The sequence below is a fragment of the Oryctolagus cuniculus genome, chromosome 7 (genome assembly GCF_964237555.1).
Source record: "Oryctolagus cuniculus chromosome 7, mOryCun1.1, whole genome shotgun sequence".
Lineage (NCBI taxonomy): Eukaryota > Metazoa > Chordata > Mammalia > Lagomorpha > Leporidae > Oryctolagus > Oryctolagus cuniculus.
In genome coordinates, this window is record NC_091438.1 from 96,316,512 (window position 1) to 96,329,458 (window position 12,947).

The 12,947-nt window shown below is 45.9% G+C and overlaps 1 protein-coding gene across 11 annotated transcripts in view; it reads left to right on the top strand.

Moving 5' to 3' along the window:
- The first annotated feature begins 258 nt into the window (after nt 1–258).
- SLC44A5 (solute carrier family 44 member 5) overlaps nt 259–12,947 on the top strand; it is a 437,768-nt gene continuing 425,079 nt past the window's right edge. For 3 of the 11 annotated variants that reach the window (XM_070078246.1, XM_070078251.1, XM_070078255.1), the window contains exon 1: nt 1,341–3,889. Coding sequence is in view for 3 of the 11 variants with exons in the window: in XM_051857584.2 (XP_051713544.2) it covers nt 373–406 (34 nt within the window). In the remaining 8 variants the exon portion in view is untranslated. Of the gene's footprint in view, nt 407–1,340; nt 3,890–3,909; nt 5,562–12,947 lie in introns of those variants that run through there. The other 8 variants (XM_070078242.1, XM_070078248.1, XM_070078254.1 and 5 more) reach the window with 5 other exon arrangements.

The following is a 12,947-nucleotide window of genomic DNA, read 5'->3' on the forward strand; positions in this document are numbered from 1 at the left end:
GAGGGTGCGGGGAAGGGGGAGGTCAGCGCTGGGCGGGAGCTCGCGGGACCCAGCGCTGCCCCCTCCAGCAGCAGGCGCAGCACAGCAGCCGCCGCAGCCAGAGCGGCCACGGCTGCGCGAGCGAGGGCTCGCAGCGCGGCGCGGCCGGGAGCTGAGGGGCGGCGGCGCCCGCCGCAACAGCCGAGTCGAGCCGAGCCGAGCGCGCAGCCCGACCGCCGCCGCCGCCTCGCAGATAGCATCACAGCAACAAAGAGCTCGCTGAGCGGAGAGCGGCGGCCGCAGCTCGCCAGGGAAGCCCCGCGTCAGCTCCGGGAGCTGCGCGGCAGACTGAGGAAGCGCGCGGGGCGTCTGAGGGCGGTCAGGGGGCGGAAGATGGCCAGGAAGAGAAAGCCCCGCAGCCTTAAGGGTGAGTCCCTGTCCGTCTCCGCCTCGCCGCCGACTGTATCCCACCTGCGACCAGGTCTGCCCCTAGGGCCGGCCTGTTTATAACCAGGCTCTGCCAAGTGCAAGGCTGCTGCCGGCGCGAGTTTGCTCCGGGAGGTGGAGACCTCAGCGCGGCTCCCTCCCTCAGCCTCCGGGGACACTCGGGCAGGAGTTTGTCCCTTTTGTAACCTGGGGAGACCTGGAGACTCTTTTCTCTCACGCCACTCCTGTCTGACTCCAGGAGCTTGGGTCTCTGTTGCACCGTAGGCTCTCAGGGCTGCGGGCGGAGAAGGGACAGCATTCTCCCAACTGCTCATCCCTTCCAGAATCTCTCTCTCTCTCAGAGATTTTTCATAATCTTTTCTGTTTTCTCCTCCCAATGCTTCGCACTCTGCTTACTGCAACAAGTTCTGCATGTTTCCCCAGCCTCCATCCTCAGGAGGAAAGCAGAGCTTTTCCCCCGGACGGTGGAGGAGACCGGCTACTGGCTGCACGCCTGAAGGCTACTGCCCCCCTCCCACCCTTTCCAGGCTGGCTGTGACTAGGACTGAGCTGTCCCCCTGTTGCTCCTTTAGAACCAGGGCATCCAAAGTTGGAAAGTTCTGAGGAGAGAAGCGATGGCAGGGAGGACCAGGAGGAGCTCCTTGCTGGGGTGACTTGCATGGCAGCGTGGGCCGGGAAGGGACTCTAGGGGAGTCTCCTGGGCGGTGATCTGCCGAGGGCTTCCCGGGGACTCGCAGAGCTCCTCGCGCTGGGAGCAGGTGCACCGCCGCCCGCGCCCGCGCCCGCAAGGCTCGCTCGCAGAGATTGGTACTCGTTTGCTCCCTGGCGCTCCTTGGTGCTCCCTCGAGCTCCCCGGCTCGCGCTGGGAACCTGCAATTCCCGAGAGGTTGCTTCCAGCTCTACGAAGAGGTGGAAGCTGGCTCCACAGCCAGTGCGGTGACGAAGGGGCTGGGTGCTGTCGAACCAAACCTGAGGGTAGGGACAAGGAGGAAGGGGCGGTGTTTGAAGTTAGATTTCAACCCAAAGGGCTCGTCGGCTCGGGAGGGGGGAGACTCATTGCGCCTTGGGGCTATCTAAAATAAGACCTCGACTCTGAGATGGGAACTGGGAGCTGCGGGATGTTGAAGAAATCTGCTTCGTCTACGCGGCGGAGCTGCGGGCTTTGGAGTGCTTCTTGCTTCCCGCCCCCTCCCTTCCCAATCTTGCCTGCGGGAGCTCAGCTCCGCTACAGAGGTCACTAGGGGAACCCAACTTTATCTTGGTGCTTCGACTTGCTCTTTAAATGCTCCTCAGTTCTCAAATCTTACTGGAAAGGGTTTAACATCACGATTCTTAAATTTTTAGAAGACATTACCACTAAGCAGCTGGGATTTTTTGTTGTTGTTGTTGAAACTGTAACCTATGTAAAACAATTATATTGTAATGTATTTCCCTAAATTATTTTAGCTTCCATAGAATAAGAGAGGCCTAAAACCTCTGATTCTTCCCCCTCTGCACCATGAATTAGCACATGTCTATAAAGGTAAATGAATAAAGAAAGAAAATATTCATCTACAGTTCACATCTTGATCATGACATCAAAGAATTAGTCTAAACCCAGATTGACCAGGTGTGTTGGCTATATCTGTGTTTCACTCCTTTCTTATGGAACCATATAGCACCACGAGGGAAACAGAAGGATTGGGTTTTCACCTCTGCTGATATGACTATCTATTGGCAGGAGCTCATTTCATGCCCACCCCAAACCTGGCCAATTGTAAATGGGCTATGAAGGGTGGAAAACATTTCACAGTTTTACAGTACATGGTAGCTGGAGACAATTCTACCCTTGAAATTAATAATCTTTGCGGAAGCTCAGAGAGATGCAAAACAAGACCAAGTGAATGAGAAGCCAGCTAATATAAGAGCTTAGTGAAAAACACACCTCCCTTTTACTCCTCCCTCCTCTTGAAACACTAAGAAGTTTTTGTTTTCTATGCCATGATGGAATTGGGTGTATTTTCTTGAATTTAATTTGATAGTGAAATAATTAAAGGGTAACACTTAAATAGAGCTTTCCCCCACTAAATTATTAATTTTTTCCTCAAAGAGTTAATAATAAACATTCCTGGGACAAGCAGTCTCAAGAAATTTCACTGTAGTTCCTTAAAAATAAGATTTATCACTATGTGTGTTTTTCTTAGAGGAAAGTCATGTTATTTAGCTCCTGCTGACTTGTGTTTTTCCTCTCTCTCTCTGCTAATGTTTTTCTTTTTGAAAACAGTTCACTTAGAACAAAGATACCTTTAAAAATCCTTTTAGTTTCACTTTAGCAAAACAAGATTAATGTGAAATTTTATAAATGGCAGAAGCCAGCCTGGGTAGTTGTAATCCATGCACTTGCCTCAATTTTGCCTTTGAAGAAGAGAGGGCCACAAAAGCACCTGACCGCAAGCTTGCAGAACTGCTCTCAGACATCTGCTTCTAAGCAACGACCAACTAAACCAGGACCGCCCAGAATAAAACAAAATTTCTAGGCCTTTCTTTTTTGGAGGGGGGGTGGTGAGGGCAGGCTGCTGGGGATGAGCCTTGCTAAATGATAACTGTAGATTTAGCGATATTTCATGCTGTATTGGTTATGCTTCTCTACTTAGCTACACTGCATATGGGCAGAAATCATTTGTTGGGTCTTGTGACAGGCAAGCTGCTCATTGGCTTCTGAAATCCTAGTAGTAGAGACTATATATCTATACCAGGTAGAAATTGGCTGAAGGAAAATGCAGTTTCTTAACTTGGCTAAAGAATAAAACCCTTTGGTAGGATTTCTCATGGGATATTAACGTGCATTTTTGACATCTCATCCAAAGGACAGCTTTTCAGAAAGGCAAATGTGATCTTTACTGATCCAATATTTATAATATTTTAAACAAAAATACTGTAATCCATGATGAATAAAAATCTTTAAATCCAAGTTAGTTACATTGGTTTTGGTGATACTAACACCCTCTCCAAATTGGTTCAACAGAACTTCTAACCCAATTACTTGTTTAAAGGTTAAAGTATGTGCTTGAGTTCATATATTCACTCATTCATTCCAAACACACTTATTGAACACTGAATATGTACCAGGTTCTTTGCCAGATACTGTGGTTACAATGATGGACATGATAGCCAATGAAACATACGTTAGGAGGGGGCCTAGAAGGGGGATGTAAACAAAGTACATGAACCAGAAATTTTCACACGGTGATTAATACAATGAAGACATAAAACAGGATGATGCACTAGAAAATGATTGTGAGGTTACTGGACTTTCTGAAAATATGACATTTGCATTGACAGAAAAATGAGCATAGTAAGTTGCCTGCTGAGGACTGAGCAACACCATTGCAGGCCTTAAGGCAAGAATGACGTTGCAGCTCAGTATGTTTGGGACAGACACAAGTCCCATTTGGCTGAAGCGTAGCGTGTGAGGTGGAGACAGGTAAGGAGCAGTTGGATCACTTTGGCCCTGAAAAGCAGTGTAGATTTTATTTTTAAGTGCAGTGGGAAGCTACTGAATACTCCTTCCAAGTTTGGGGCTACCTTCCTATCCTTGGGGATGATTTCAAGAAAAATAGCTTTCCTAGATCAACTCCCTAGGCTGAGTAAGGCAACCCAACAGACTTCGGTTTACTAGAAATTCCATTTCTTTCTTCTTCTTCTTCTTTTTTTTTCTTTTTTTTTTTTTTTTTAATTTTTTGACAGGTAGAGTGGACAGTGAGAGAGAGAGAGACAGAGAGAAAGGTCTTCCTTTGCTGTTGGTTCACCCTCCAATGGCCGCCGCGGCCGGCATGCTGCGGCCAGTGCACGGCACTGATCCGATGGCAGGAGCCAGGTACTTATCTTGGTCTCCCATGGGGTGCAGGGCCCAAGCACTTGGGCCATCCTCCACTGCACTCCCTGGCCACAGCAGAGAGCTGGCCTGGAAGAGGGGCAACCTGGACAGAATCCAGCGCCCTGATGGGGACTAGAACCTGGTGTGCCAGTGCCGCAAGGCAGAGGATTAGCCTAGTGAGCCGGCTAGAAATTCCATTTCTAGTCACAGATCCTGTCTCACTATTTACCAAAACACCTAACATATTTGGGCTGAGATATTTATAACATCTCCAGGAATCTGTTTAATAAGATTCTGTAGAGAATGAGGAGTAATTCAGAGTGTTAGTAGGAATGATTGGATTAGGCACCCACTTAGAGAGCCTCTCAAAGCAGGTAAGTCTTAGGAAAAATATGTTGTAATGGTAGGAGAGGTCCAGAAGGGTCTGGAATGTGGCTGTGCAGAAGATAGAATGCGGAAGACAGCTTGAGGGGCTCCTAGGTAACAGAAAGGAGTCTATGAAAGGAAGGGAAAAGTTGAAAGGTTGAGAAAGCGTACATGGGAAAGCCTGTAAGATAACATCAGCCAGTTCATAATTTTGCCAAGAGAAGAGAAGTCAGATGTAAGAGTGTTGCCAAAGAAATACTCCATTCAAGCACAAAGGAAGATCAAATCAGGGTACCATGTATGCTTTAATCTTTTACTAGAGAAGGTTTAAAACAATAAAAGCATAAAGGCCTTTAAAAGATCTCCTTGAGTTTTATTTGATTATTGTTGGGTTATCCTTAGGAATTACAGACCTCATAGATGAAAATATTATGCTGACTACCATTTGCTGGTGATAGCTGCACGGCAGCGTGGAAATTATGCTCTTGGGTTTCAGATCTTACTATGGAGGTGGTAATAAGGAGGAAATGAGGTTTGCTGGATGACTTTCTTCCCTTGAAGCATTTGTGACTACATGATGCCATGATTGTTGGAAAGGTTTAAGTAGTAATTGATTGTTTTAAATCATCCTACTGCTATCCACTTCCAAACTGCTTCTTTGCCAAGGATTAATAATGAGATATATACCAAGCTTCAGGGCTTTGTTCACTCCCTTCTTCCTCTTTCTTTGGACTCCAAGCAACTGCTTTGAAGTTAGCAAGGCTGGTAATACCTCAGGGATTATGCCCTTAGTGATACTGTAATACAGTGTGTTTATGACATCAGATTTTTTTCACAGTAGGGAGAGTCATAGTGTGTTAGAATTAGAAGGCTCAGTGTTTATAGAGTTATTGAAGGAATGATACATTAAGAGGTGAGTGATACTGCCAAATATGAATTTGGCCAGGTTTATTATTTTTAAATATACAGTTTATATGTTGAGAAATATATGTATATATACACACACACGTTTACCACAAATTCTGACTATAAACTAGGAGCTGAACTTACTCAACATATATATGTACATAGAGATGCATAGATACATGTATATGTATATATAAATGCATATATAATATTTATGTGTATGTAGATGCATACATACACATAGAGTTCTGTTCCTACTTTATATTCAGACTTAACTCTTTAAAGTGTAGCATGGTGATATTATCTACATTTTAATTTTGTCTACATTCAGTATTTTAATAGCTGTTCCATTTTCTCAAAGTCTGTCAAGTCCAACATGGAATGGTAGATCATGGACTTATCTCCCCTGTTAAACAAGAAGATGCTATACCTTCTTATACTTTCCATGAAATGCCACAACATTTTGTTTGTGATCTATCTTTAAAATGAGAAATTCATTCCTAATAAAAAGTAGGCTAACTGCTCACTGATGCTAAGGTGATAGTATATAGAGGCTTTGGGGGAGGCAAGAGAGGGTGAACAAGTGTTCTCACTTTTTCAAGTGGCATAAAAAATGAATCTTGATCAACTCTGAGGTGGGTTGAGATTGTTTTGCCGTTCATAAGTTGTGGGAGCCTACCTGCAAGATGGATATTCACACCTTGTGTGCTTCCTCCCAGACTGAAACTGGACTGACCAGTGAGCACAGCAGGTGGTTGGGTCATACATAAAGGCAGTGAGGCGTCTGTCTTTCTCCTGTGTGTCCTTTGCTCTTATGTATTGCTTATTTTGGGGAAACCCAACTGCCTTGTTGTGGAAACACTCAGACGTCCCTTGGAGAAGCCCATGTGGAAAGAAACTGAGGCCTTCTGCTAAAAGCCAGCACCAAGTTGCCAGTCCTGTGAGCAATCCACCTAGAACAGAGATCCTCCATCCATGTCAAACCTTCAGGTATCAGCAGCCACAGAAATACCTGATTTTCTTGATGAACCCTGGCCCTGGACTGCCCACCCATGCTGCTTTTCTGGATTCCTCAATCACAGAAATTATGAGTATTAAATGCTTCCTCTTAATTTAATGGTAATTTGTTAATGACACTAGATATTGAATACACCCATGGCTCATTATTTTTGTACTTCTATCTTAGGAGGTGGAAACCTTCTCACAGGTGTGTAAATATTAGGGGAGATATTGTGTTTCTGAAAGAATGTTAATAAAAACCCTGTACCTCAATGGGATTAATTTACATATTTGAATGATTACTCCTAGTTTCCCTCTGTACCCCACATGCTGCTTCCAGACTCCTAAGGGGAAAAGAAGGAACATTCAATTCACAATCTTCGCTACCAGCCTCAGCACTGGTCTTGACTCCTAGCCTTCTTTCCTAAGTTGTGAATTCAGTTGAAACCCTGAAATTCTCTTGTTTCCCTTGTGTACACTTTAGCAGCTTGTCCCCCCCCCCCACTTTTTTTTTTTTTTTTTGGTACTCCTCCCTCTTTCCTCTAGTTCACTGGATTTAATAAGTATCTTCCAAAGGAAAGCACCACTAGAGTAAAAATTAGAGTGATAAAGAGAACAGAAACGTTCTAAAGTTCTCCAATTGTTTAAGACTTCACAGCTTCTGCCCCTCCCACCTCATCCCCTGACTGACTGACAAGACAGGAAATCCCTTAAAATCTAAAATTTGGAGTGGGCATTTAGTGCAGCAGTTAAGATGCCACTTGGGACATTTGCATCCCATTTTTGGAGTGCATGGGTTAGAGTCCCGGCGCTCCCCCTTGTTGCAGCTTCCTGCTAATATACATCTTTTTTTTTTTTTTTTTTGGACAGGCAGAGTGGACAATGAGAGAGAGAGACAGAGAGAAAGGTCTTCCTTTGCCGTTGGTTCACCCTCCAATGGCCACTGCGGCCGGCCCGCTTTGGCCGGCACACTGCGCTGATCTGATAGCAGGAGCCAGGTACTTCTCCTGGTCTCCCATGGGGTGCAGGGCCCAAGTACTTGGGCCATCCTCCACTGCACTCCCTGGCCACAGCAGAGGGCTGGCCTGGAAGAGGGGAAACTGGGACAAAAATCCGGCGCCCCGACCGGGACTAGAACCCGGTGTGCTGGCGCCGCAAGGCGGAGGATTAGCCTATTGAGCTGCGGCACCGCCGCTAATATACATCTTGATAGGCACCAGATGATGGCTCAAATACTTGGGTCTCTGACACACCTGGGAGATCTAGATGGCGTTCCAGGCTTCTGGCTTTCCTTTGGCCCACTCCTGACTTTTGCTGGTATTTGGGAGTGAATCCACAAAGAGAAGAACACTCTCTGCCTTTTATATAAAATGAAAATAAATACATACAAAAATTTTAAAAAGAACATCTAAGCTTTTGCACCATCACAGAAAAAAAGTACGTGAAGTAAAGCAAATACTAAATAGCTTGATTCAACATGTATACAGATACCAGCACATCATTTCATATACCATAAGTATATACAATTTTTACCTATTCACTAAAAATAATAAAGTAGATAACAAAACAAAATAAAAACCTAAAATCTTCCAGTAAAAACCTCTGGGGTTGGCATTGTGGCATAGTAGGTAAAGCTACTGTGGGGAGCAACTCGGACTAGACTAAGTTACTGGAATTAAGACTTATTCTATGCATCTGCTCTCCCACAATATGGCGCTGGGAGAGGAGTAAACAGCTTCTACACAGCTGCCTCCAGTTCGACCAGTAACCTGCAGGAGCTGATCCTGCTCCTGATTGGAGGAGAGCAGCGTACTCGGCGTGTGGGTAGCAGAGTTGGGATTGGTGGAAGAGGACTATAAAGGAGGAGAGAGACAACATGCACCAGGAACATCTAAGGGGAACACCTGAGGAACATCTGAGCAGCCCCCGAGAGAGCCGGCTGGTGGTGTGCCGCTCCCCCGCGGAAGTGGGGAAAGTGGCAGGGGGAACCGCCCTTCCACGGAGGTGGAAGGGTCGGTAGCCAACCCGGGAAGAACCAGCAGCAAACCCGGGGAGGGCCGAGCAGACAAAAGAACAGCGCAGGGTCCTGTGTCGTTCCTCCGCGAAGAGGGGGAGCGACATAATGGTGCCGTGACTTGGATATGAAGTCTAGGCAGGGTTTAGTGTCGTTCCTCCACGAAGAGGGGGAGTGACAGCTACCACCTGCAGGCATCCTGTATGGGCACCGATTCATGTTCCAGGTGCTTCACTTTCAATCCAGCTCCCTGCTAATGGCCTGGGAAAGCAGCAGGGGATGGTCCAAGTGCTTGGGTCCCTGCATCCATGTGGGCAACCTGGATGAAGCTCCTGGCTTCTGGCTTAAGCCTGGTCCAGCCCTGGCCATTGTGGCCATCTGGGGACTGAAGCAGCAGAAGGAAGATCTCTCTCTGTCCCTCTCTCTCTTTAAATAAATAAATAAAAGTATCTCCTATGCTTATATTCTCTACTAAAGAATCCCATCCTCCCCTCAACCAGTCCCTTGATATACAACCAGGAGATCGAGAAAGAGGATAAAGATAGGAGAAGGCTACCGTTGGTTTTACTTTAGGATGGGACCTTAGCCTGTTTATTTAAGTCTGTTCTATTTCACTTGTTCATTTATTCCTCATTCTTCAGATATGAATTGATCATGCTTGGGATATATCGGGGATCAAAATGAACATTTTATGAGGTTCACATTTTGGCTAGGCAAAGCAGATGGTGGGTAATAAACTGTGGATATTACACATTGAAAAGTATTGTGAGTGAAAGGAGTAGAGCATGGTAAAGGAGATTTGGAACATTGGTTGGTGATGGATGAAAAAGAGGGCCAGCTGTAAATGTTGATAGGTGGTTAGGAGAGGCCTAATTGGAGAGGTTATATTGAAGGAGCCAGGGTAGTTATCCATGAAAAAGAAAGACTTTCAGAAAAAGAAAAAGCCATCAGCAGGTGAGAGTATGTCTGGCATCTGTGATTATCAGAAAGAAGGCAAGTTGGAATTAGTAAGGAATGTAGGATTAGAAAGGTCAGGAAGATAAAGGAGGGCTAGGCTATGGTAGGACCTTCAGACAATTTCAAGGCTTTGGCTTTTACCCTGGGAGAAGTGGATACTACTGCCTGTTTTGAATAGAGCAGTGGGCCGGTGCCTCGGCTCACTAGGCTAATCCTCTGCCTTGCGGCACTGGCACACAGGGTTCTACCCCCGGTAGGGGCGCTGGATTCTGTCTCGGTTGCCCCTCTTCCAGGCCAGCTCTCTGCTGTGGCCAGGGAGTGCAGTGGAGGATGGCCCAAGTGCTTGGGCCCTGCACTCCATGGGAGACCAAGATAAGTACCTGGCTCCTGGCTTCGGATCAGCGCGGTGCACCGGCCGCGGCGGCCATTGGAGGGTGAACCAACGGCAAAAGGAAGACCTGTCTCTCTCTCTCTCACTGTCCACTCTGCCTGTCAAAAAAAAAAAAAAAAAAAAAAAAAAAAAGAATAGAGCAGTAATATTTTATTTATTTTTAAAGCTTTTTTTTTGACAGGCAGAGTTAGTGAGAGAGAGAGAGAGAGACAGAGAAAAGTCTTCCTTCCGTTGGTTCACCCCCCAAATGGCCACTACGGCTGGCGCTGCGTGGATCCGCAGCCAGGAGCTTCCTCCTGGTCTCCCATGTGGGTGCAGGGCCCAAGCACTTGGGCCATCCTCCACTGCCTTCCTGGGCCACAGCAGAGAGCTGGACTGCAAGAGGAGCAACCAGGACAGAATCCAGCACCCCAACCAGGACTAGAACCCCGGGGTGCCGGCGCCACAGGTGGAGGATTAGCCTAGTGAGCCACTGCGCTGGCTGATCTGATTTACATTTTAAAAGAATTTCTGTGGGTCACCACTGTGTTGAGAAGACCAACACAATATGAACAGGTAAGGAGAGAAACTGGAAGGACAAGTAAAGAACTTTTTGCAGTAATTCAATTGAGACTTCCATTTTATGGCTGAGTACTGTTTATGGATACATATATTTCCACACAAATTATGTATATGTTTATACAACACTATTTATCTGTGGATGGACACTAGGTTGTGTCTATAGATTGGCTATTGTGAATAATGCTGCAATGAACATAGGAGTGCAGATATCTCTTTAAGATACTGATTTTGGCCAGCGCCGAGGCTCAATAGGCTAATCCTCCGCCTGTGGCGCTGGCACCCCAGGTTCTAGTCCTGGTTGGGGTGCCGGATTCTGTCTGGTTGCTCCTCTTGTAGTCCAGCTCTCTGCTGTGGCCAGGGAGTGCAGTGGAGGATGGCCCAAGTGCTTGGGCCCTGCACCCGTGTGGGAGACCAGGAGAAGCTCCTGGCTTCGGATCGGCACAGCGCACCGCTGTAGCAGTCATTTGGGGGGTGAACCAATGGAAAAGGAAGACTTTTCTCTCTGTCTCTCTCTCTCACTGTCCACTCTGCCTGTACAAAAAAAAAAAAAAAAAAAAACTTAAAAAAAAAGATACTGATTTCATTTTCTTTGGATATATACCAAAAATTGAGGTTCCTGTATCATAATTGCTGTTAGTTCTATGTTGTTTTAAAAGATTTATCTAATTATTTGAAAGACAGAGAGCTATAGAGTACTACAGAGGCAGAGAGAGAGAGAGAGAGAGAGATGTCTTCCATACACTGGTTCACTCCCTAAATAGCCGCAACAGCCAATGGGCCGATTTGAAGCCAGGAGCCAGGAGATTCTTCTGGGTCTCCCACATGGGTGCAGGGACACAAGGCCTTGGGCCATCTTCTACTGCTTTCCCAGGCCATAGCAGAGAGCTGGATTGGAAGTGGAGCAGATGGGACTTGAATGGTGCCCATATGGGATACTGACACTGCAGGTGGCGGCTTTATACACTACGCCACAGCGCCAGCCCCTAGTTCTATGTTTTAAAAAAATTTGGGGGGCTGGTGCAATGGAATAGTAGGTTAAGTCTCCATCTGCAGCACTGGCATCCTGTATGGGTGCTAGTTCAAGACCTGGCTGCTCCACTTTCGATCCAGCTCCCTGCTGATGTGCCTGGGAAAGCAGGAGAAGATGGCCCAAGTGCTTGGGCTCCTGCACCCATGTGAGAAACCTGGATGAAGCTCCTGGCTCCTGGCTTCGGATCTTCCCAGCTTCTGCCCTTGTGGCCATTTGGGGAGTGAACCAGCAGATGAAAGACCTCTCTCTCTCTCTTTCCCTCTCTCTGTCTGTAATTCTGTCTCTCAAATAAATAAAATACATCTTTAACAACATTTTTTGGATGACCCTCCATTCTGTTTTCTATAGTTTAAAATTTTTACATATTTTTATTTTATTTGAAAGGCAGAGAGACAGAGAGAGAGATCCTCTATCCGCTGGTTCATACCCTAAATTTCTGTAACAACCAGGACTCTCCAGGCTAAAGCCAGGAGCCAGGAACTCCATCTGGGTCTCCAATGTGGGTGACAGGGACCAAGTACTTGAGCCATCACCTGCTGGCACTCAGGGTGTACATTAGCAGGAAGTCGGAATAGAAGTGGAGGAGTCAGGACTTGAACCAGCCATTTTGATATAGGATGCATGTGTCCAAGTGCCAACTACTGCACCACATGTTGCCTGCATACTGTTTTCTGTAAAGGCTGTAACAATTTATATTCCTTCCAACAGTGTATCAAGGATCTAGCTTCTCCACACCATGATAGCACTTTCTATCTCTTATCTTTTTGATAATAGCCATCCTAACAGGTCTGAGGTGATATCTCATTATGGTTTTAGTTTGCATTTTTTCTGATAATGAATGATATTGAATACTTTTTCATAGGCCTGTTGGCCATTGGTATGGCTCCCTGGAAAATTCTCTATTTGGGTCCTTTGCCCATTTTTTTTAAAGTTATTTAATTTCTAATTTTGAAATAGATTTAAGAAGAATTACAAAGACAAGATAGAGTTTCCATATACCCCACATCCCATTTCCCTTATTATTTTTTTCCAAAAAAATCTTTTATTTAATGAGTATTAGGAATATAGTTATTCTTCCCACCATACCCGCCCTCCCACCCACACTCCCCCCCCACATCTTCCTCCCTCTCCCCTTCCCAGTCCCATGCTCCATTAAGATTAATTTTAATTAACTTTATACACAGAAGACCAACTCTATACTATGTAAAGTTTTCAACAATTCTCACCCACCCGCCTACTGACACACACAAAACCGTTTGAGAATAAGTTTTACAGTTAATTCTCATAATACAACTCATTGAGGACAGAAGTCCTGCATGGAAAGTAAGTGCACAGTGACTCCTATTGTTAATTTAACAATTAATACACATCATGATCACCCGAGGCTCTTGACATAAGCTTCCAAAGCCATGAAAGCCTTTTGAATCCACAGACTCCATCA